The sequence below is a fragment of the Elaeis guineensis genome, chromosome 12 (genome assembly GCF_000442705.2).
Source record: "Elaeis guineensis isolate ETL-2024a chromosome 12, EG11, whole genome shotgun sequence".
NCBI lineage: Eukaryota > Viridiplantae > Streptophyta > Magnoliopsida > Arecales > Arecaceae > Elaeis > Elaeis guineensis.
Window position 1 is genome coordinate 11,355,546 of NC_026004.2, and position 25,201 is coordinate 11,380,746.

The 25,201-nt window shown below is 36.0% G+C and overlaps 2 protein-coding genes across 2 annotated transcripts; both read left to right on the forward strand.

The window, feature by feature from the left end:
* Window positions 1-3,701: 3,701 nt before the first annotated feature.
* Window positions 3,702-10,585, forward strand: LOC105055226 (probable serine/threonine-protein kinase PBL21). Its single transcript, XM_010936989.4, has 5 exons — window positions 3,702-4,431; window positions 4,730-4,893; window positions 5,016-5,205; window positions 8,297-8,688; window positions 10,006-10,585. Exons 1-5 carry the CDS (start codon window positions 4,329-4,331, stop codon window positions 10,378-10,380), a joined length of 1,224 nt encoding a protein of 407 aa, XP_010935291.1. The 5' UTR covers window positions 3,702-4,328; the 3' UTR covers window positions 10,381-10,585.
* Window positions 10,586-18,551: 7,966 nt separating this feature from the next.
* Window positions 18,552-23,035, forward strand: LOC105055224 (probable serine/threonine-protein kinase PIX13). Its single transcript, XM_010936988.4, has 6 exons — window positions 18,552-18,817; window positions 19,486-19,835; window positions 20,997-21,132; window positions 21,647-21,789; window positions 21,870-21,993; window positions 22,400-23,035. Exons 1-6 carry the CDS (start codon window positions 18,751-18,753, stop codon window positions 22,864-22,866), a joined length of 1,287 nt encoding a protein of 428 aa, XP_010935290.1. The 5' UTR covers window positions 18,552-18,750; the 3' UTR covers window positions 22,867-23,035.
* The last annotated feature ends 2,166 nt before the right edge of the window (window positions 23,036-25,201 follow it).

Below are 25,201 nucleotides of genomic sequence, written 5' to 3' on the forward strand. Positions count from 1 at the left end.
CATAACCCTTGTTCAATTTTTGATTAATGATGCTGATAAGTAACTGATTCACTGAGTACAATACAAATGTCAATTCTTTGTTAGGGGCATTAATGCAATAGTTAATATTAGCTTTTCATACTTCAAATGGTTACTTACTAACCCTGCCAGCAAAAAATTTAATGAGAGGGGTATTGTTGTCAAAATAAGATGATTTGAGAGGTATATATGTTAGTAGTTTTTGCAAGGATAAATATATAAAACTTCTAATTTATGTTTGGCTCTAAGCAATTCGAGTTGGACATCACTTGCCTTTAACTGCTTTTTCATTTGTCTTAACTTTTTGTGTGATATTTTTTCCATTATGCAGCATGCTTATAATTCGATAGTGCAACATAGCATGCTTATAATTCGATAGCTAGGTCTAGATAGACTTAGCTACTGTTGGCAGAACCAAGATTGAATCCCCACCTCTCACCTAAAGGGAGAGATTAGATGAGAGATCATACCATCTAAGCAAATGTTTAGGGGTGAATGCAACAAAATTGAAGCATTAAAATTTATATTTAAGTATGAAGCATATTTTAGATGCATCCCTAGCATCCTCCTTCTGAAAGTCTATCTAATTGTATGATGATCAAGTCAATTAAGCAGATTTTTCCTTTTCCCACCCCATACTCTGTAGTGGTGAGCTATGGAGATTTTTTATATTTTTGTACTGGAAAAATTTAAGGTCCAATTAGAAGGCTCCGATGAAAAGATCAATCCACTCACCTCCTAAAGGTGCAGGGATATCTGATGTGCTCCTTCTTAATTTGTTCTATTCTATTCTTCTCTTCTTTTCCTAGATTCTTTGTCCCTATCTCTGATAACAATCCACTAAAAAGGAGATAAGAACAAAATCCATTTCTCCTGAAAACCAAGGGCTTCCCCAAGCATCCATCCTCATATAATTAAGGTCGGATGCATAACTATTAACTAAAAGTATTTTTCTTGATAGAGAACAAAACCTTTAAAAGTACATAAAGTTTTTAGTTTTTTTGCACATATATTAAATACTTGCTTATTACAATTGTACAGAATAAATTTGATCAGACCTCACAAGATGCTATATGGCACATTTTTTTTGAGTAAAATATATGTAGCACATAACTACTGCATGCCTGTGTGAAAACACATGTAATCTTGAGAATGTTGACCTTTTTTTTTTGTACTGTTCTTATGGGTGTTCTCTAGCTATTCTACCAGTGAATACAAACTCTTGAGCATTCTTTGCATGCGGAGGCTTCTGACTCGTCCATGCTTCCATCTACATTTCATTCTCTCCTCTCTCTCCTCAGTGAATTGTCTCTGCACCAACTAACCCCTGTGTATGCTACCAAGTTCATTTCTTATTCTTGGAAGAATTGCTGAAAACAACCTAAGAATAGTCACGTGGACAACACATGTTAAGAATAGGGCTAGGCCCAATGCAGTTCAAATCGAGCTTTAGCTTGAAAATAGGGCTCGAAAGAAGATTAGGCCACTCTTGGGTCAATGCTTGGTCTAGCCCAACTCCAGCCTAAAGCCCAAGCCTTGGACCAAGACCGAGCTTCGGACTTGGCTCAAGGCGTGATCTAACCCTATATATACCCTGACTAGAAATAACTAGCTTGTGCTTGAGGCACTATGTTTGAGGACTCGAACATCTCCTTGAGGTAAGGTGTGTGACCTGGATCATGTTGATCTCATGCGAATAGAAGTTCAGTAAGCTGAAGAACTTAAAACCCTCGATTCCTAATTTCCTTCAACTATTTAGCTATTCCCTAATCACCAATCCCTCCTCATTCCTCACACCCATCACATCGCCTCTCTCAGTGTAGGGCGCATGAGATCCTCTTCTCATCAGCGATGCCCATCAGGCACCTTCCCTCTTTACTCCCTATTCTCTCTAATCTCTCCCTCTCCCCCCTCTTAGTGGATAAAGCATGTTAGGGCTTTGCTCAAAGCTAAGGATAAGCATACCTATTATGAGATTGTTTGGATGACCACATAATTATTTGGATATACAGAGTTAGGAGGTTGATGATATTGAAGAGATCACAGATGAATGGTCAAAATTTGCTGTCGCAAGATTTTTAGTACATATGAGATTATTTTTAATGATGGATTTTGGTATCTTAAAGTACTTGGATTTTAAAAAGTAATGATCTCTACCAGTTCCTTCTACCTTACTTCCATTTCTTTCTCAACTTAGCAACTTGTATGCAGCATGAGAGATATCTAATGGATGAGTTAATTAGCAAACCAATATTTTATAAGTTGTTTTATTCCTAATACAAAGTCGAAAGTTAATTATGCTAGTGAATCTTCCAGAGGAAGCATGGATCAACTCCATCGGCCAACAAAGATGAATTTCAATTGGTCATATATGGTGCAAGAGAAAGTCTTTGTGCACCGCATGTGGTGCAACAAAGAGCTAGCGCATCGCCCAATCACGTTAGAGCACGTAGCCCTATTAACGATGGGATAGATATTTAATGTCATTCAACTTTTTTCATCAGATTTTTGCGGATGAAAATATCTTTCCCTCTGTAAAATAAAAAAAATAGTATTATTACTTTCTGCTGTCTTGTATGACTTTCTGTAAATATATATGATGTCCGAGACAATATATATCACTTCTTATATCTTTATGGCATCCTGAACAAGATATATGACTTTCTATGAATAAATATGACATCATGAACAATATATACGATGTTATGTGAATATATATGATATCTTGAACAACATATATAATTTCCTAATACTTTATATAACTTTTTGTCAATATATATGATATCTTGAATAATATATATGACTTTCTATGAGTATATATGACATCCTAAACAATATATATGTATTTCTATTGATTATTATAATTAGCAGAAATAAAGTAACAGGAAGTTATATATATTCTTCAACATATTATATATATTTATAAAAAGTCATATAAGATGTTAGGAAGCCATATATATTATTCAGAATACAATATATATTCACAGAGAGTCATATTATGTATTAGGAAGTTATATATATTATTTAGGATGTCATATATATTCATAAAAAGTCATATATATTGTTCAGGATGCCATGCATATTCACAGAAAGTCATATAAGACATTAGAAAGTCATATTTCTTGTTCATGATGTCATATATATTTACAGAAAGTTACACAAAGTATTAGAAAATCATATACATTATTCAGGATATCATAAAAATATAGGAAGTAATACATATTGTTCAGGACGTCATATATATTCATAGAAAATCATACAAGATATTAAAAAATAATAATATTGTTCGTTTTTTATTTTACAAAAAAAATATTTTTATTTTTAAAAATTAAATAGAAAAAATCTAATAATATTAAATATTTATTCTATCATAAAGTAAGCTACATGTTCTAATATGATTGAGTGGTGCGCTCCTCGATAATTTTTTTGCACCGTGCATGCTACATAAAGAATTACTTTATGGTGCAAAGGTTACACCAAGATGGATGCTAATAGATGCAAGTCTATGCCTTCTAAATACATACGCTAACAAGGCATGCATCAAAATTAGCGATCTTTAGCATGATAATAATTCTAACGATCCGAAAGCGGCAGCCCCTTCCAGTTACATGCCACGCGTCAAGTTTCTATTTGCCAAGAAGTCTGCATGCCGTCAACACACGGCCAGCTGAGCCAACGTAGAGAGCCAGCTCCGCTCTCCCGTGCATCGCTCGTTCACCTTCTCGTCCCGTGGATCGCGCTCTCGCCTTCTCCTACCCTGCATCGCGCTCTCCTCTCACCCTCATGGCATCTTCCCTAATTATCCCCTCCGTCGCCCCCGGGGAAAACGGAGCAAGCGGCCGGCGAGCTCGGAGACCTCGAATCTTCGGGTTCTCTCAACGAAGCCCTAAAAGAAGCAAACGGAAATCGAGACCAACTAAAAAAAACCTAAGCCTAGAAGAAGCAAACCGAAATAGAGAGGAACCTTAAAAAGCTCATTTTCTCTTCCTTCCTCCGCTCCTCCCCCAAGAAGACCTCTCCCCGTTTCTGGCCTTTCCGTTAGGGTTTCCACCTACCCCTCGGAATTCCCCCATTTCTCCTCTTCCAATTTTATTGCCAGGTGGATTGATGCTGCGTGGCTGCTCCTAATTTCATCGATCATTTGTTCAATTTTTTTCGTTTTCTTTGTTTTATTTCGTTGGGGGCGTGATGAGGGGAGGAGGAGATTGGGGCAATGTAGCAGCTTGGCGTTAGATTTTCTCCGAGAGGAGGAGAGATTTCAGGGTCGTGATTTTTGGTCCTGATTGGGGTTTGGATTTCGGTGCGGAGAGATGAGTTGCTTTTCTTGCGTTTGCCATCGGCAGAAAGAAGCTGGAAGGAGGTTCAGCGATGGCATGGCACCCCGGTCCTTGTCCCGCCTTGTCGATTCGTTAGGTATGCCGAATTGTTTTTAGTATTGTTTTTTTTTTTTTCAAAAAAGTTGCAAGATTTCCTCTTTGGCATTCCAAATTCTTTAAATTTTAAGGACATTCTGAATTTATGTTCTTTGGGTATGCCAGAATTCCTCACTTCCTTTTAACTTTCAAAACTTTCAAAGATATTTGGATTTTTTTTGGTCTCTGGCATCTCGACTTCTTTTTAATTTTAAGGTCATTCTGAAACTTACGTTCCTTTATTGGAATTTTAAAAGCAAAGTTTTTATTTTTTCCTCCCTCCCCTCTTTGGTCTGCAGATTTGGAGAAGAACGCACCTACACCAGCCAGAGCCAAGAGCTGCAACGCTCATAGTTTCACCTTGCGAGAGCTTGCAGCTGCCACGAGGAACTTCAAGTTGTCTAATTTGCTTGGAGAAGGGGGTTTTGGGAGGGTCTTTAAGGGTTTCTTGGAATCAGGCCAGGCAAGCGACATTCCGCTTCTTCTTATTCTGTAGTATATTTGTTTAGGATCCCATGCATTGTTTTGATGAAAGTATTGATTTTGATCAACATTTGATGTATAAATTTTCAATTTTGATGGTAGGTTGTCGCAATCAAGCAGCTCAACCAGAACGGGTTGCAGGGGAGTAATGAATTCCTTGTCGAGGTTCTAATGTTGATAATGTTGCACCATCCGAATCTTGTTAGCTTGTATGGATACTGTGCCGAGGGATCTGAGAGGCTCTTGGTTTACGAGTACATGCCACAGGGTAGCTTGGAAGATCACCTATTTGGTAACCTTCTTTAATAAATCTTCCTATTTTTGTCAGGCTTTTTCTTTTACTGATCTGGTTTGCATATTACATAGTTTTGAGCTTTGACCTTGTTCCATTTCTGATCTTTTGCCTGGCTACATATGGTGTTTTAATTGCTGTCAATTATAATTTCAGTGAAATAATATGTTCCTGTTGGTGTAATATGAGCAATCCTATGGAACTTCCTTTTATTTCTAATTGTTTCCATCATGCAAGGAATGAGATGTATTATTAGGTATTGATATGAAGCTTAAGGCTTCTGGAAGCATAAAGTATAGCTTATGTCAATGTTAAATATTGCTTTTGGTTAAAATGTTATGGCTGCAATGTTACTAAGTCACATGGAAGATGATACCCTAGCGACAACCGTAAGCGACAATGCTTGCTTTGCCCAATCATCAGCTAGTTGTTTCATTGTACATTTTCTTTGAAGTCATATATTTGACCATAAGAAGTTGCTTAAAATGCTTCTAATATTTGTTTTATGTTATGTACTCTTTAATAACCCCCACCATTGAGATTGTGTGACCCAAAGTTAAGCCATCCTCTGTTAAATATGTGTCATGTATTCCTTTCATTATTAGATCCCTAATTTAGCACTCTTGTTCTTTGATCACTAATGTCTCACTGCTGCATAGGCTTCTCCCAATTACACCACCTGGAAGTGCAGCTGTGCAGCTGCATTGGATATGGTTTTGGTTATTCATTGTTTGTATGACTGAGAAAAATTAGTTAAAAGTCTTATTACTTGAGTTCTGAATATGAGTTCCTTATTGCTTGTCTTTTGTTCGACTTCGCATTATTAAAACATCTAGTTATGGCTTACAAGCCTACTTTGATAAAACTTGGTATAAATTTGCAGATAAAATTGTCTTGTAATCCTGCAGAATTGCTTATTCTTTATCCATGGCCTTTTTGTAACTTCTTTTTTTCATGAAAGGGCTAGTTAACCAAACTAAGCCAGTTCTGAATATCTGAATATCTCATTGACTTTGGTATTCCACTTCTTGGAAAGCCTTGTTCTCTCATCCTTGTTAGAGAGCTCCGACAAATTTTCACTAATCCAAGCCAGTAATCTTCTTTAAATTCAAATTTATTCTTGGAGGATGGTTTCCCCTTTTCTTGCTTTATATGCATACATTTATATGACTAATGGCCTTTGCTACATTATTTGATTAAACTGCAGCTTTACACTTCATAAAGAAAGAAATCACATGGCATCTACACTATTGGATTGGTAAATGCATTCCATAATTTCGCTGATTTATTCAGTATTCATGTCTCTCAAATTCTAACATTTCACATTTGATGCAGAGAGTAAAGCAACTCTCAAGGTGTGGTTAGGCATTCTATATTACATGCCTAGGATCATTATGGTAGGACCAAAGTAGATAGGAAGAAAAACAAATTTGGAGGACAGCAATAATCAATTTTTCATCAAACATGACAATATTACAAAGGGACTGATTTCTGGACACTTAGCATATCATTTATTCTTTCCTCCTTTACAAAATGACCAACAGGAGACATAGCTACATGATGACCCTCCAATCTTCATAAATGTGTCACTACAACCCAAAATACACAACTATTAATTCATATAGAACTCTAAGAGACATCACTTAGAGACACTAAGAGACATGTTCATAAACACTTCGTTAATTAGTAATAATTAATTTGGTATACTTTTTAATACCCCTCTAAAACCAAATTTTTCCATGTGCTATTCTAAGCACCAGTCTAGCTTCTTGAAAATATTAAAGTTGAGGAGCTAGTAAGCATGTACTTCTTTAAAAGATTCCATACTTCTAAATGAGACAATGTTCATGGCCATCTACGTTGATGTAAAAGACTCATAAAATATCTTCACTAGCTTGTATGGTACCTTTATTAGAGCATGTTTGTTCTTCCACTTTGCGCCTGTGATCACCATACTTATGTTTTTTGTACCATGCTTGCACTTTCTCTTTTGGGTTGAAAAATGGCTCCATGATTACCCAACTTGTATCCCAATAGATATTTTCTACTCCAAAATGTGATATGGATCTCTCACATTTTCAATTATTTTGGCTTCATAACTTATTCACTTATTACTTGAAAGAGCTGCAAAAAAGGTTGCAGTAGGCTGCACATGATAGGAAAACACCTTATCAAAGATGACATCTTGAGAGGTGACAACCCAATGTGTCTTCAGATGCACTGAGATCCCTTCCTTTGTGGGTCACATCCTGTAGATACTCACTTCTTATCCATATTTTTGACTTGCTCACCTTTTGATCAACCTCCCTACTTTTCTGCCTTTCATCTTCTACAACTTCATTCTCTTTTTCTTCCTGTACATCATTTTCTCCAATATTCTATTTACAATATTTCATTCTTATAAGAAAGAAGAAATAAATTCAAGGTTTTCCCATACCTTGCTTGGAGACTTTATATCTTCAACATGCTTCTGAATTTCTCGATGCACTGCACCTTGCAATGTCTTCAAATCTCACTCTCTCTCTCTCTCCACCACCATTGGAGTCCATCCTCAGCGTAGGAACCAAGCCACAAATTATATTCTTCTTCCTGTCCTCATCCTTGCAAAGCTGTAAGCACTACTGAACCATCTAATGAAGCTCTGATACTATGTTTAGAGTAAAACTATACTCAAAATGTAGCTAGGACTTTGGACTACACCCAACGATCATTATGATAGGACCAATGTAGATATCAAGAAGAACACGTTTGGACAAGCACATAAACATTCAATTTTCCATCAAACAAGACGATTACAAAGGGACTGATTTGGGGACATGTTAACATATCATTTATCATTACCCCTCTTTATAAAATGACTAACAATAGAGCTGTATATGGTTACATGGTGACCCTTCACAATACATCACAACCATCAAAAAGACAACTATTAACTCATTTAGGGCTCTAAGAGATGTCACTTAGAAACATTAAGAGACATATTCATAAACACTCTATTAAATGGTAATAATTAATTCTTCATTAAATTTGGTTTACGTTTTAATATTTCATCGTGTGAAATATCGATCCGTTGAGTTCTTTCTTTTTTCAGATCTACCACCTAATAAAGAACCACTTGATTGGAACACGAGGATAAAGATTGCTGTTGGTGCTGCAAAAGGGCTAACCTATTTGCATGATGTGGTCCATCCGCCTGTTATCTATCGAGACTTAAAATCTGCTAATATATTATTGGATAATGACTTCAACCCTAAACTCTCTGATTTTGGACTCGCGAAACTTGGACCTGTTGGTGACAGAACTCATGTTTCTACAAGGGTGATGGGAACTTATGGCTATTGTGCTCCTGATTATGCTATGAGTGGGAAGCTAACTGTGAAGTGTGATGTATATAGCTTTGGTGTGGTTCTATTGGAGCTGATCACTGGTCGAAGGGCATATGACTTCTCCAAGAAGGCAGGGGAGCAGAGTTTAATTTCATGGGTAAGTCACTCCCAATAATGCAATTTCAGTTCCATACATATTTTAATTTCTCCTGCAAAAGGCATTTGAATATTGCCTTTTCAGCTTCATCTCATTGCAATTATATCATTCCATATGAAGTTTCTAGAACCTTTACTTTTTCTGATTATTCAGGAAACATCATCAGATGACTAACAACTGGTTTTGAAAGATGCCATAGTTTTTATCATTGAAAGAAAAGAAAGAACAAAGATTTTGGATCTTTCAATTCTAAATTTGGAACATTTTGGTGTATGGCTAAATTAACATCAATCTTCTCGCAAGCATGTTAAATCTAGAGCCGTCAAAACGGGCCGGCCCGGCCTGTGGAGGGCCGGCCCTTCACAAATCAGGCCCATTAGGGTCGGGCCAAAAAAGCTCTTTTGATAAACGGGCCATCAAATAGGCGGCCCAATCCTAGTCCTTATAAGTGAAGGACCTAAACGGACCGACCCTTATAGCTCACCAAAAAAATTAAAATAATTATAAAAATTAAAAAATTATAATAAATTAAAAAACTCTCAAACATAATATTTCATCAAATAAATAAATAAAATCAATCCCTACATCAAATTTTAAAACACCAAAAGTAAAAATGAAAAAACTCCAAAATTTTTGTAATAATATCATAATCTTTGTTCTCTATAAGAAAAAATATCACAGACTAATTAAACTCCACAAAATCAAACAAACCAAGAAGTAATAAATATTGTTCAAATAACATTGAGTCCAACTATTGAAATTCAGTTCCTGTTCTTAAAATTTTTGATTATTTACTGATTACTTTAAGTGGTTAAATTATTTTAAAATAATTTTTTTTTTAAAAAATGGGCTGGTCCGCAGACTAGACGGGCCAGCCCTTCACGGGTCGGGCCATAAACGGGTCGGGCTAAAAAGTCTTTTTGTTAAATGGGTTGCTAAAATACTGGCCCGTTTTACTATTTTAAGAGCTTAAACGGATCGGTCCACGGGTCAAAACGGCTCTAGTTAAATCCGAGTAATATCAATGACAGATTGATGTTTTTTTGTTTTTTCACTTTGCTGATAATGTTGATTTTCTTGACCAATATTTCGAAGACTCTGATGGGTCCTATTTGTAAAATACAGATAAGTAGCCTAGTGTGGTCTCCAAGAAAGTAATCACAATGTTACTGCTATAATTTTAGTTTGTTTCTATTGTTGAATGGTAAGAGGGCATCAAGCTGTAACTAGTAGTTAGCTCAAGATCATGAACAGAATCCCTGAGATGCACTTTCCCCTTTTATTTTTTATTTTTTATTTATGACGTGTGTGGACCAGGCGCATCCTTTGCTCAATGATAGGAGGAGGTTTACTCAATTGGCTGATCCATTATTGCGTGGGCGCTATCCAATCCGTGCCTTGTACCAGCTTGCTGTCGTCACTTCAACGTGTCTTCACGAGAAGCCTCATCTTCGCCCTTCCATGCTTGATGTGGTTGTTGCCCTCGATCTTGTGGCATCTCAGCCCTACATCTTGGAAAATAACCAAAGGGATGGCTCCGGATCAGGGCCCATCTCGCCCTACCTCTCGGATAATGACCAAAAGGACAGCTCCCCTCCTCCAGCACCACCCACATGGAAGGCTGCCAGCGCTCCTGCTACAACAAACAGCGATGGTTTAAAAGGTTATAACCATTTGCTTGCTAATACTTAATTGGTTTATCCTAGATGGAGATGGAATCTGGCAAAGATAATGCGAGTGGGCATTTTTGTCATGGATCCAGGAAACATCAGCTGTAATATGCGTTGGAACAAGAGGTGAAAATGAATCCGGATGATATCTGTTCGATCTATTTTTGTATCCGAATTTATTCGGACATGAATAGAAATTTGAGTATTCGATTAATATTTATTATTTATATCTATAATTATTAGTAAAAATTGAATATGAATGTAGATAGATAACTATTCGATCCGAATATCTGATTCTATTTCTAATTTTATTTAATTTTATATAGTATTAAATTTTTTAAAAAATAAATGAATATATTAATTAATAAAAGATTATATTAATATGTTATTAATTTGATTTATTATCTACTTAGTAATATTTTTGATTTTATGGTCATAAAATTTAATCATTCGACTTATATTCATATTTTAAAAATCTGATAGATATTTGTATTCATTTAAAATAAATATAGATATAAATTTTTACATCTAATTAATATCTATATTTATATTTATATTTATTAAATAAAATAAATACGGATATAGATATGCTAGTATTCGATATAATTCCAGTCCTAACTATAACCAAGTAAATGTCTACAGCATTTCATCCGTATTTTGATTTTTGATATGTTGGACTACCATTGTTATTATAGCCATCGAATTAGATTCCACCATAATTGCCAACTATAACATTGATGTGCTGTAAATGGAAGCATTGCATGCACCACTTTAACTTGGATGGATGATCTTTATAATGCACTGATTGTTTTGCAATCTGTGCAAATAGATGCAAAAAATAAAAGTTTGGAACACTTAGAGATCTGTGCGATAGATGATCATATAGTGGATTTGCATGGAAGAAGGTTAGTCTTGGTATCATGCAATCATATTTTTTTTATGATATAAAAGATAATTTGATCATAGATAATTTTATACTATCTTGGATGGTCATGTGGCGTAGGATCATTAAAAAATATTTTAAAAATTTAAAAAATTAATTTGATATTTTTAAAATTAAAAAAATATAATTAAAATTTAACTAAAATGAAGAGAAATTATTCTCACGTAGTTTTCTTTCTATTGTTTGCACCAGCCCAGACCAACAAGGGGACGTTACCCTGATTTATTTTTCAAGCAAATAAATAAAAGGAACAATGTTTTTGTTTCTTTCCGGTGTCGCTACCTAAAAAGATGATCCACATTTATGTGATCATGAGGCACTGACATACATAATGCTTTCTTCAAAAAACTATAAATCTTTGGGTTTTTAGAAATCAACAAGACAAACATGCCATGACATCTTAATTGTTGGATTGCAAGGAATTTACTCCTGCTGATTTACTTCCACCATTTTTGTCATTAAACTTACAATAGTTCTAACATTTGAAGCATTCTTAGTTGTATTCTAACCTACGACCTTCTCAAACATAGGTCAAATGCCTCAACGAGATGCAAACATAGTTGTTCATTTTCATTGGACACTATAACTTGATCATTATAGGATTTGGTCCAATGCTACCCTCCAAAGAAGCCCTCAGAGTTACAATCCTCCTTGAAAGTGGGGTCCTTTTCCAAAATCTTTTGCTGGCTTGTGCCAGGAGCTGGTGTTTGTTTTGTTTTGTTTTGTTTTATTTATTTATTTATTTGGTGGTCAGGAGAGCCGGTTAGACTTGGTCAGACAAACCGAGTAAGTATTGTCCGTGTGGTACAGAATATTAGATGATATTTGACATTTCTAGGATGAGTCCTTCTGATCCATCTGAAAGAAACCCAGGGGTGCTGCGTAGTTTCTAGAGTGGTTGACCCAGCCTGCATGATAGAAGTGGTACACCAACCCTTCAACAAAAGTTTGAGGTTCCATTAATTTGGTACATGCATCTCCTAGCCTATGACCCTTAACTAGCTTCTTATTCTAGACTGTAGATGATTAAGACATTTGTTTATTTGACCCTTTGACCCAGTAAAGATTAATTATCAGTCTAGCAATGTCACAAGAGTCTGATTTGGTTATACTTTTTCATGATTTCAGACCTTATCAATTGAAAACAGAACTCATTCTATGGTCCAAATGGGATGAGGAGCAAAAAATCCAAGCGTTTTGAGTTTGTTCTCAAGCATTAAATGATACTCTTTTGTCAAGCTCAGCTTAGTCCTTGGTGATTATCACACTTCTTTGAGATGAGGAGGTCATTGCTTTGAATTTTATTTAGCTGCTCTAGGACCTTTTCCCCCAAATATCATTGGCAATACGAACCTTTTGCCTTATAGATATCATGGGAAAGACTGTGGGATAACTGAATAAAATAGAAGTCATCATGTTATTGGCAAATATGTACATCGATCATTGATAGGTTATTATGCATGATATTTAGCATATATAAGAGAATAATCCAGTGTCTTCCCCCCTCTATCATAGTAGATATGCCATCTTTTGAATTAAACCCAGGACCCAAGTCAGGTATGAGATAGAGATGAAAAGAGATCTCACTTATTCTTTTAGGTGTTATTGTATGAGCTAATTTAGCCTTATAGCTTCATTACAAGAAAATTGGAATAACAACTATAATAAGCCACATGGGAAAGCTGTATAGAAATAAAACAAAAAATGAAGCAAAAGAGGAAAAATATTTTTTTCTTATTAGCAAGTTATGTTCTCTGAAATGACCCACTGAATGGAGTGAACAATGGTCCATTCACTGGACAAAAGTTCGATTTCACACCAATGCAAGTCATGCTTGTATAGGTTGAATGGAAAATGACTGATCGAACAAAAAAAAAAACCCAGAAAATATCAAGATGTCATCAATATAGAATCTGATATGAGATGATGGAGAATCCAATAGCTTCTAAGAGGTGGAAAGGGTCTTTCCTTTCATAGGTTTTCCAAGCAGTAATATCAATCTCTTTCTCATCTAAGTACAAATATTACCCAAACCATTTGAGTTGGTAGATGTGAAAGGGGTTGAAAGGGAGACAAATTGACAAGTTGTACAGCAGAAAATGCCACGCAAAAATAGGCAGGAGGGGTGGCGAAACTCAACCTAATATATGACTCATTGGTTAGTATATATTTTTGTTTAATGTACAAAGCAAGTTGTGAGTCACAACCGTCTCCAAAGCAATGGGGTCTCTGCCATGTGTCTCTACTATTATATCATTACTTGTTTGAGCCCCTGTCCATGAGGATGTGAGTTTCTTGTAGTTTATCTACATCATACTATATTATTGTGAGATGATACATACTGGCTAAAAAAATCCATCATACAGGCAAGCTGGGAGCGTGAATAGTTGCAACTGCAGACATATGAAATGACTGCAATGGAGTACCAATCCTTGGTTATATCTTTTGAGACCCCATGGATGTTCTTTTAGTGACTGCCACCCTAACATATGACAATACAAGGAAACTTAAACAGGGAGCATATGTCTAGAAACTACTGCAAAAATTTTGGTTGATATTTGATAGTATAATAATTCATAGATGATGATCAAATTTTTCTCCTTCTTCTAGTTAAGTTTATTTTGGAAAAATTGTACTCTGTTTTAACTAGAAGAGGAACCTAACTTGGATAACACAAGGGCGAAGCTCACTCTCTAGTATAAAAGAGGCCTTGTAATTCAGTTTTATTCATCTTTATGGAAGAAAAGAAAATCAGACCCTACTTTTTTTAATTTCTATTGTCTAATATCTTTTTAAGATATTTGAGTTCAATGAATTAAATGAATTCCTTCTCTTTTATCAATTAGATTATAGTAAGTCATAACTAAAACCTTTCAGTATGGCAGCACGAGGCTATAAAGGCTTTTCTCTAAATCTACATGGTTTTATTTTTACCACACACACTTTTATTAAATATTTTAGAGAAATAAAACATTAAAACTTAATCGTAAAAAATGAAAGTGCACTTTTCACAAAGAAAAGTGAAAGTGTTTTTGTGAGTTCATACTAAAACAATATCAGAAAATGCTATAGGATCGCAACTGCTCATCTAATAATTTTATCTATTAGTTGATAATCTACAATGGAGTCTTGCTTGAGCCAAGTAGTAGCAAGCATAACAACATTATATTGGAGTTAGTTTTATTTCTTTTTTTTTTTTTTTTTTTGACTTTTAAGAACTTATGGCTTAGTAGAAGAGAAAAGTAGCTTTTTTTTTTTTTTTTTGGTAATCGAAGAGAAAAGTAGTTGATTGTAAAATCTAGCAAGACCCTCTTGGCAATAAGATGAATGCAGTGGTTTAACTAAATCTTACCATGTCATCATCGAAAAAAAAATAAAAAAGAAAAAAAAAACATCTTACCATATCAATGGAAGGTTTATAATTTGGAACTAGCTTTTCCTATATTTTAAATAATTATTGCTTAAATTGCATTTCATTTGCATGGCCTGAAATAACTCCAAGAAGGAATTTGTCAATCCTATTATGTTCTATGGACAAATTATTGCAAGCTACTTTAGCCTTTGTTTACAGTCCTTTGAATTTTAATGACTGCATGTTGCACTCTTATTAATAAAAATATATTTTATTTTTATAAAAAATTATAAGAATACTTCCTCAACTTTAATCCAATTATATTTACATCTCTTGTATTTTAAAAAGTATCACACTAGTCCATTTAGTTATCGATATGTTTTAATGTAGTCTAACCGTCTATTTTTGTTAATGGATTGATGTCACATGACTATCACATAATATCATTATTTTATAAAATAATAAAAATATTTTTATCTTCACCTCCTCTCTTCTCACCAATTGATCTCCTCCTCCTCTATGCATCCCTCTTTTTCCCTCCTCCTTCCTCCTCTCTTTCTTCTTCGTTCATTTTTCCTCCTCTATGATAGCTCCCTCCAACTCCACCCATTCCTTTACTGTCTCCTCATGCTCGCATCCGCCCATAAGCCATCCCCTCTAGGATGGCTCCTTCCACCTTCGCCCCTTTTCATTGGCAATCCATCTTTTTTCCTCCCTTTCTTTCCCATCATCTTCTCTTCTTTGTCCTCCTTCTCTAATCCATTTTTTGCCGGTGGCCCTTCTCTTCTCCTCTCTTTTCTCCTTATCTACTTCTCCTCCAAACCTACCTATAAGCCCTATTCCTCTACGACGGCCTCCTCCATATCCGCCCCTCCACTAGCAACTCATTCCTCCTCCTCTCCTTCCTTTTCACCCACTTTCCTTCCTCCATGATAGCTCTCTCATCTCTATCCATTTCTTCACCGCCTTTTTCTTCTTCTCATCCTTCTCCTTCTCATCCTTCTCCTCCTTCAAGTCATCCATAAACTATTCACTTCCATGGCGGTCTCCTCCACTTTTACTTCTTTTCGCTGGTAATCCATCTTTTTTCCTCTCTTTCTCTCTCATCTTCTTCTCCTCCTTATCCTCCTTCTTCTCCGCCGACCCATTCCTCATCGACGACCTCTTCCTCCTCCTCTCCTTCCTCCTCATCTACTTTTCTTTCTCATCCTCTTCCTTCTTCAAGCGTACCTATGAGCGAGTGACATTTCTATCCATTGAGAGGGAAAGCTAATATTGTTTATTGGTAAGTGAATGCCTGGATCACATTAGAACATATCGATAAGTAGAATGATCAGTATGACACTTTTTAAAGCATATGATTGTAAATAAAATTGGGTTACAGTTGAAGAGATGTTCCTATAACTTTTTTTTTTAATTTTTAATAACAAGTAGGATAGAAGAAATCATAGTTAAAATCTTGATAAGAGCATAACCTAAATCTAGATTCTTGGCACTAATTCTGAAAGAATTTACCAACTACAAAAGTTAGCACCCTAAAAAATCATACTTGAATTAATCTAGTTCTTGTCCAAAGAAGAGAAACAAGAGGAGTGCACAAGCTAAACAAATATGATCATAGACATTGATGCTTTTGTCTCATTTGATTACCAAATACCATGCTTTCAGCTCACATGCATTTGATCTGTGAGTACCTAGCCCTAGCATTTTAGAGAATGGAAGAAGGAATCCAGAATTTTCTACCCAAGCGAGTTTCCCTTACATGGTGGCATGAGATGCATGTCCCCATGCAAAATTTGAGAAACCCCCCCGGCACCTCTATACAACTTCAATTGAATAAACCCTACTAACGTATGAGAAGGAGAGGGATCCATTCAATATCAATTTCAATTTTAACCGGCCACCTTAATAGGCTAGTCAAGATTGTATGCCATCGGAAAAGAAGATGAACAAATATTATTCTAGAAAATCTAAAAGGCTTTCGGACTTACAATTCAACATATAAATGGGGAACAAGACAATCCCATGCACTAACTAGCTTTGGAAAATGCTGACTTGGGCAAAGAGACAGAGAGTTTTACTCTGTTTAGATTCAGTCTCAATGGAAAAAAAGTAGAGATCAGTCCCTCCTAATCCCAAAAAAGAAAAGTGAGAGTATTTATTGCATCTCAAATGATGCCAACATAATTACGACTAATCAACTTCAATAAATCCATTTGACTGAAACAATGTTCTTTTTTTGTTTTCTTCTCCTTCCTTTTCCTTTTTTTTTTCCCCCTCTCTTCACAAGAAGATAAAACAAGATCTAGTTCCAATTCTTCATGGGCGTGCTTGAAGTCTGCAGTTAGTGACTGACTTTTTGGAAATGGGCCCATTGCTCTCAACCCACCCCGTTGTCCCCTTAGCAGTCACTGGCTGGAGGCAGCTAACGTAGGAATTTATTCAACCATGTTATTGGGTAGTCAGCATCCATCTGTTTATGTTCAGAAAGTGATTGGATGAACAAAGGGACATAAAATCTCTCCACCTCATCTTCTTGAGCTCGTAGTTGTCAACCGGATTGCTGGATTTTCTACCAAGTTTTCAGCCATTATTTACATTTCTTCCTTAAGAATCTCTGTTACAGCAGGCTCGTAGAAATAAAAAAAATGGTATGGTAGTTCAATGGTCAACCATTTCATGTATGATCTGAATTTGCTGAGAAACCTCCAACATCTTTTACCAAAATGAATTTGCCGTTGAACGCCCAACATATTTCAGCCATGGGCATTGTTGGTTGACCACAATATGGGGCAGAAATATGGAATAAAGGATGTGGATCATGTGGCTTTTCTCTTTTTATTGTTCTTACAGTATAAAGGTGCAAATATGCTTTTATTGGATGGAGATAGAAAAGGTATGAGTTAGAAAGAATGTCTTCGATTGCGCCGCTGCGAGATGAGGAGATTCATCTCAATCATGAGGTTCGAGTAACTCATGAAGCAATGCTAGATCAACATGAATCCATTGATTAACTCTGAAGAATTAAGATTACCATTTGAAAAATTCTATATAGGGGGCCATGTCACTTAATCATATAGCTTTCAACTTCTAAATAGGCTATTCTAATTCTTCAGGATTGAGTGGAACATAATTCAAAATTTTTGAGGGGATATTAAGATCACAAAGTGCCATGCCAATCAATACCAGATCAGGATGAGGAATATTTTTTTAGCAATATCTTATCCTACTAAATATTGGCTTTTACCCTCTAGATAATCACTAAATCTTATTTTCCAGAACTCCTTGTTTATCATCATCAGGTAGTTTAGCATTTTATTTGATCCATGAAGTCATAATTGAATCAAGACATACATGCATGCTAAAACTAAATTTATATATATAAAAAAAAAAAAATCAAACACTTCTATCAAAAAAAGCAAAGTGCTACTTATGATGTTTTTCTTTATTTATTATTTAAGAATCAACATAAAAATGTCTTCAATTTGAGATGACCTTGGAGCATTTTAGCAAGGAGAGCTGATATTAATAAACCGTAACAAATCCAATTGGTATCTTATGCAGTCATGTTTTCTCACACGAATGGGTCCAATTCCTCGTATATATTAATTTTTTTTTTTTTTTTTAATTTTTGGTAGTGAAGGACATTCCTTCTTATTACCTTAACTTAAAAAAAAAAAAAAAAAGTGTCACTGCATATAATTGGCCACTTTTTCATGAAATTTGTTTTGCACACAACATGGGATCCTGCCGTTCAAAATCTTTTAAACCATGTTTAAAAACCACGGTACCAACGGTAGATTAGACTTGATGACTCGGCGACCGGAAGCGAAAGACAAACTGTGGGTGGTGGTCCTGATGGAAAGTTTGTAGAATAGGTGGAAAAAAAGGGGCGCATAAAATCAACCCCTTCTCCTTCCCTCCGCCTTCGCTTTTTCCTTTTCTTCTCCTTTCCTCTCTCCTTCCCCGCCATGCCTTGCGATCCTTCTGCCTAGAGAGAAGGAAGACGAAGAGAGACCTCGTAGAGAGAGAAGCGAGAAGATTAAATATATTTAGAGAGAGAGAGAGAGGAAGGGAGGGAGGAAAAAGAATAGGTGATGGGGAATTGCTTCGGTTCTCAGGTGAAGTCTCTAAGTCCGACGACAACGAGATCACTCAGTCCAGGTAATACAAGATCAACAAGAATTTATACCTTTAATATGCGCCTCTGAAACGAAAAAGATGAGATTTTTATGATTCTGCTTGCTTTTCTCCTCTTTAGTCTTCTCCATTTTCTGATCAAAGCTTTTATTTATTTATTTATTTATTTTTTATCTGCTAGTTTGCTCCCCCCATGCTAGTAATCGTATAAAAATTCAATTTTTTTATACGTTTTCATATGTATTTCCTTCTGTATCAAGTTCTCAATGAATGGGTTGATCTGGTCCTATAGTTTCAAGGTCACCGTCTTAGAAAAAGAAAATTCACTTTGTTTTGTTTTAACATTTTATGTTGATTTTTTTTTCTGTGATTCTTTTCCTATCTAAAGAAAAAGGGGATTTTTGGTTCTTCTTCTTCTTCTTCTTCTTCTTTTCCTTTGAAATCGCAAGGTCGCCTGAACTTCCAGCTTTTCTTTCATGGTTCTAATGCTTTAATATCTATCGACCTCGAATGGGTTTGAGAAATTCCCAACCCAAATGTGATTCAAAACTGCGTTTTGACCAGAATTTTCTGTATTTTTTATTCAGGTTTGGCTGATTTCTCCAATTTGCTTAGAAATGGGTCTATTTGAATGTTTCTTAACCTCTTTTCCCCATTTCTCTTTCTTCTTCTCCCATCTGTTATAATTATAGGGCCAACATCAAAGACCAGTATTAGCACCAGCACCACAACTGGGAAGTTGTCAAGCATCAGCAGTGCCACCTTTGGGCAGTCTATTGGCAGTAGTGTAAGCCTTGGTGAGGCTTCTCCGGAGGGTCGGATCCTGGAGGTACCAAACCTTCGAATCTTTACTTTTGCTGAATTGAAGGGTGCCACGAGGAATTTTAAGCCCGACACGGTTCTAGGGGAAGGTGGATTTGGGAGAGTGTATAAGGGATGGGTGGATGAGAAGACTCTGAACCCAGCAAAGAGTGGGATGGGGATGGTTGTTGCTGTGAAGAAACTGAACCCTGAGAGCATGCAAGGGTTGGAGGAGTGGCAGGTGATTTTCTATATTTGTTTATTTTATAAGAGGTTGATGCTCTTTTTTTTTGAATTTTATTGTGAATTTATGTTTAATGTTCTTTTCCTGTTGTTTTTCTTCTGAGCTTTTTTCATGATCCCCCCCCCCCCCCCTCTTTTTGTGTGTATATTCTTTCCTTTCTCATTGCAAGGAGTAGCAAATTGTTGTAAGCAGAAATGTTCTTCTTTACTTGTATATATACTGCATTTCTTCTTCTTCTTCTTGTTTCTCTTGTAATATGATTTATGAGTTATGACTTTCCAAATACTTGTCTTTCTTGAAAATTGTGATGTTGATGAAATTGATTGACGCAATTATACTTCCTTGCATTGTGATAACTTCAGGAACTCAAATGTTGCCAAGATTTTCCATTTACTCTTTTATTAGACTTCAGCACATGCAAATCACATGAAAACATATCAAGGATAGAGCAAATGAAGTGGAGATGAATGCATGGATTCCCTTTAGCTTCACCGATGGAGCCTAGGAGTTTCTGTTTAATAGTAGAACAGATATCATGTTATTCTAATCAGTATATATCTCTCAATTAAATTTCTGTTATCTTCTATCAATGACTTCTTGTGCGTTCATAATTTTAACCTTGAGTATCTATACTTCAGCGCAATTCTGTTGAGAAATCATAGCATGCTTATTCTAAGGATCAGGGAAGGCATTTCAGATCCTTTTGTCACCCTTTAAATCTTTTGACATGTTACCCAGTTAATTACATCAAATTTGCTAAGCATCCATATGCTTGAGGTGCGATAAGTTGCATTTAAGAATGACAGAAAAAGATTCATTGTCATGGTGATGAAAGGTCAGCACCTTGAATCAGGATCCTCTCCAATTCATGGTTGAACTAGAGAAGGCCAGTTCTACATCAGTTACCATCTATGTAATGTGAAATATCCCAGCCCCATTCACTGGCTGTTCCACAATACATGGATGGCTGGAAATGTAGAACTGGAGCTCTCTAGTTCAACCCTGAACTGGAGATGATCCAAATTCCAGCACCTTTGTTGATGTCTGGTAGGTGTTCTTTAATTGATAACCATGCTTCTTTCTGTTAACTGTGACTTTTTTCGGTACAATGTTCCCTGGTACTTAATCTGTTAAACTTATTTTTTTTTTTATTTGCAGTCTGAAGTGAATTTCCTGGGGAGGTTATCACATCCCAATCTCGTCAAGCTCTTGGGCTATTGCTGGGAGGACAAGGAGCTCCTTCTTGTGTATGAATTCCTGATAAAGGGCAGCCTAGAGAATCACCTCTTTCGAAGTGAGTCTTGCAGCAAACACAGAAATTGCCAGCACTGACAACTCTGCAATACTACTTTCCTGATCATGCACTAAGATAATGCTAATGATTGATTACTCAATTTTAATAAGATGAGTCACATCAAATGGCACAGTGTTTTCTTCATCAAACTTCCCTGGGTAGAATAATAATTTTAGTATGAATTGAAGTGTACTGGAATCTTAGGTTCTTTTATATATCTTAATATTTTTATCATCTTATTTATTTTGATTTTCCCTCTTCGAAAACTTAGCTTTGCATAACTATTCTTAAACCTATAAAACTGTGAAAATATAGTCTTCCAATCAAAGAAAAGTATGATATATATTTTTTTTTTGCTGTTCATCATGCTGGAGCATCTAGAAAGAACCAAAAGTTGTAAAAATTCTTTGGTATTGTGGGCTTGCAGATTGCATTCAATGATGGAATTATTTGATGTCCTTCAGTTTCATGATTTATTCTTTGCATGCTCATGTAATTAGCATACAATGGGCAGGAGGAGCAGCTTATGAGCCACTCTCTTGGAGCCTGAGGCTGAAGATCGCCATAGGTGCAGCACGTGGGCTTGCATTCTTACATACATCAGATAAAAAGGTCATTTACCGAGACTTCAAGGCTTCCAATATCCTCCTCGACTCGGTAAAGTTCTTGCTTTCAGACTTCTATTCTTCTTGATAGTTAGTGGCCTCATTTTGGCTTTATCTTGGTTTCTTGTGTAGAACTACAATCCCAAGCTTTCTGACTTCGGATTGGCAAAACATGGGCCAACTGGTGGAGACTCGCATGTCACCACACGGGTGATGGGCACCTACGGATATGCAGCTCCAGAGTATGTTGCCACTGGTATGTATCATAAAAAACTAAAAATGTGATACAAACATCATACATCAGGGTAACCACCATTTCATATGTGGATTGTGGTCCTCAATGAGAGAAGCATTATATGCTTCACCACCTCTACTGAGAAGTGGCTTGTTGGCAACAGTGGTCAAATGCTGTTGTGCTTTTGGATTGGGGCCACACTATTGCATATGGCACATCATTCATCTTCCACTAACTCAGGCATTAGGGCACATGAAACTCGATGAAGCCTTGAAGCTTTTGTTGGAGTTGTCTCATATGAGATATCTAAAGCCTTCCTGATATAACAAACAAGGATATATGCATGCTTGCTCCCTCTTTGTTTATTGATTAACATCCATCCTTTTGTTTTTAAGGTGAAATAATTGACATCTGTTTCATCAATTAGGACATCTTTATGTGAAGAGTGATGTTTATGGTTTCGGAGTCGTGTTACTGGAGATGCTCTCTGGTCAGCGAGCGCTTGATACTAATCGTCCGAGTGGGCAACATAATTTGGTTGATTGGGCTAAACCATACTTAGCTGATCGTAGAAAGCTGGCAAGGTTGATGGATCCGCGGCTTGAGGGACAGTACCCCTCCAAAGGAGCTTTTCAGGCTGCTCAGCTTACACTGAAGTGTCTTGGTGGTGAACCTAAAAGCCGGCCATCTATGAAGGAAGTTTTGGAAACATTGGAGCAGATAGAGGCCATGAAAGGCAGGTCGAGGGAGTCTAAGTCTAAAGATGGCTCCCACCAGCATGCTACTCCCAACAATGGCCAGATTCCATCAAAGCCCCGATCCCCACTTAAGTCGAGACATGATGGTGTTGAGTATGGCATGCGGGCCAACCACCACACTCATAGAGTAAGTTAACAGAAGCTTTGATCTGATTAGTTATGTAGACCAACATCATTTTTGTCTATTGTAATCCTAATGATTGTAGATTCTTTCTAGGGTTTGAGGATGTTGTGATGATTTGTATGGACAAACTGAAAGTGTTCTGATTCATGAAATGAGAATATCATCTTTTATACTGGAACAACATATTTTTTAAGATAAATATATAGAAAAATGAAGAGGAGTGACTTCTATTTCCATAAATTAGCATTTTCTACTTCTGTTTACAATGATGTGATGACTTTATCGGCGGCAAATGGAATTGAATACTGAAATGAGAATCTAATGTTTTTAATGATGCCAATTATGGAAACATGAACAAGAGTGAGTTTGATTTGCATAAACCAGAGTTCTAGTTTTACTTATCACAGGTTTAGAGCAGGGCTTTTTTTTTTTCTGCTTATTTACTTCGGTGCACCCCTACCATTCAATTCTGGTTAGGATGGACTCTGGATCTTGCATGCCTTCTTGTCAACTTTAAACAATGGGAGGTTAATGCCTTTTTATCAAGTGTTAAGATTGAAAAAAGTCCGTCTCTGTGTGCTTGTATTCGTTTTCGATCATGAAGAATTGTACACATAAAAAAGGGGCAAAATGTTATTAAACATTGATTTGGTTTAGGATTACCTTGCCTAAGAATCAGAGGCTGCTTTCTATGCTGAGGTCTTTAGTTCAAAAGGAACCTGTGAAACTGAACCTGGGAAACTGACTAGAATAATATCATTTTAATATGAAACTAAGAGACCTGCATATGATGCAATTCTAGAATGATGAAATTCTAATCATCCTGCTGCAGGGAAGAATAGATTATGTCCTCAAAATTCCACCTTAATGTCCCTTACTCCAAGAACAGACGTTAGTTCCTTGATGCCATGGTGCGCATCTTCATGGGTTCCAACATATCTTTTGCATGAAACAATGACTCACCTTCTTTTGCGATGATAACCATTGGATCGTGCAATGGCTGCTTTGAGAGCTATGCAGACGGATGGAGATAGGAGTTCAAAGTGCTTTGAGTTTTGTACGATGCATGATCCGACGGTTGATATTGTAAAAGATACAAGCCGAACCCATCTTAATACCCTCCCCTCTGATTCGCCCTTCATCTTATTGCCAACCTAATCTTTGCCATCCGGTCAGCAGCATGTGCATCCACACATCCATAGAGGGCCACCATCTCTTATGGCAACGTCAACTTCCACTAGCATTTGAATGACCGTGTCCACCCTGCACTTTCTCTGTTGGGATTGACGTCAACGCCTGTTTTCACAATAACCACATTTCTTTTCTTATAAGAAGAAAACAAGGGAGGTCTCCAAGTAAAACTTAAGAGCAAAGTATTCATGCCTTATAAAAGAAAGAGCATTACTTTTTGTAGAGAATTCGTTTTGGTTCCATATATGCCAATTTTTAGAAACAAATATGGAGTCTTTTTTTTTTTTTTAATTTTCTAACTAAAAGGCTCCAAAGTGCAAATTGGAATGTAAGACAACCATTTGTAGAGCGGTATGCGACCTAAAATTGATCGATGATGTCGACCTAAGATCTAAAACAAACACAAAATACAAAAGAATATTTGCAGAGAATTGCAAGAAAAAATAATGGTGGAAGAAAAAACTTAGAAAAGTACATAAATCTATCCAAAAAAAATAAAAGCCGAAATAATGAGTGTGACTCTCTCTCTCTCTTAAAGAAAAGCCTTACAAAAGGGTCTGCATATACAAAAATAATTCTCTATTTATAAAATCACACTTTCTTTCCTACTAAAAGATAAAAATATCATTATCCTATTCTAATAAAAAAACAAACTCAAATATATTAAGCTTAGGGCCCAACCTAAGTTAACGCGTACTTGAATTCTAAAGCTATTAAAACTAATAATCAATTACATATGAAGTCTAATAGGATTAAGATTTGGTAGTGAATCTCAACTCCTTTTTATATGTAGGTGTGCACTCAACAATAAATATGCTAGAATTGGTACTCATAAAAACATCAAGGTGGTATAAGCTATGTTGATATTTCATATTTGAGTGAAAGAATAGAGCCGACAAACTAAAAAGCATAGACTACATGTATTTTGATAATAAAATTGACAAGAAATTTAAGTTTAGGTTGAGAAAAATATATTCACCATATTAATGTCAAAATAAAGTGTAAAGTGTGTAATTGATAAATAATGGCATCTTTCTTGTGAAAGAAGGATTTACTTTCCTTTGTATCTATCTATTATTGGATCACCGATTATACAAATCTCAAAGTATTCTGAACTCCTTCGTTCATCTGCCTGCATAGACCTTAAACCAAGCAG

What these genes read in the sequence shown, in the direction of transcription:
- LOC105055224 (XM_010936988.4), top strand. Translation starts at nt 18,751, where the DNA reads ATGGGGAATTGCTTCGGTTCTCAGGTGAAGTCTCTAAGTCCGACGACA. An exon ending in AAGGGTTGGAGGAGTGGCAG is followed by an intron (nt 19,836 to 20,996) that starts GTGATTTTCTAT and finishes TTTTATTTGCAG; the next exon opens with TCTGAAGTGAATTTCCTGGG. An exon ending in CCAATATCCTCCTCGACTCG is followed by an intron (nt 21,790 to 21,869) that starts GTAAAGTTCTTG and finishes TTTCTTGTGTAG; the next exon opens with AACTACAATCCCAAGCTTTC.
- LOC105055226 (XM_010936989.4), top strand. Translation starts at nt 4,329, where the DNA reads ATGAGTTGCTTTTCTTGCGTTTGCCATCGGCAGAAAGAAGCTGGAAGG. An exon ending in GTTTCTTGGAATCAGGCCAG is followed by an intron (nt 4,894 to 5,015) that starts GCAAGCGACATT and finishes TTTTGATGGTAG; the next exon opens with GTTGTCGCAATCAAGCAGCT. An exon ending in CTTGGAAGATCACCTATTTG is followed by an intron (nt 5,206 to 8,296) that starts GTAACCTTCTTT and finishes TTCTTTTTTCAG; the next exon opens with ATCTACCACCTAATAAAGAA.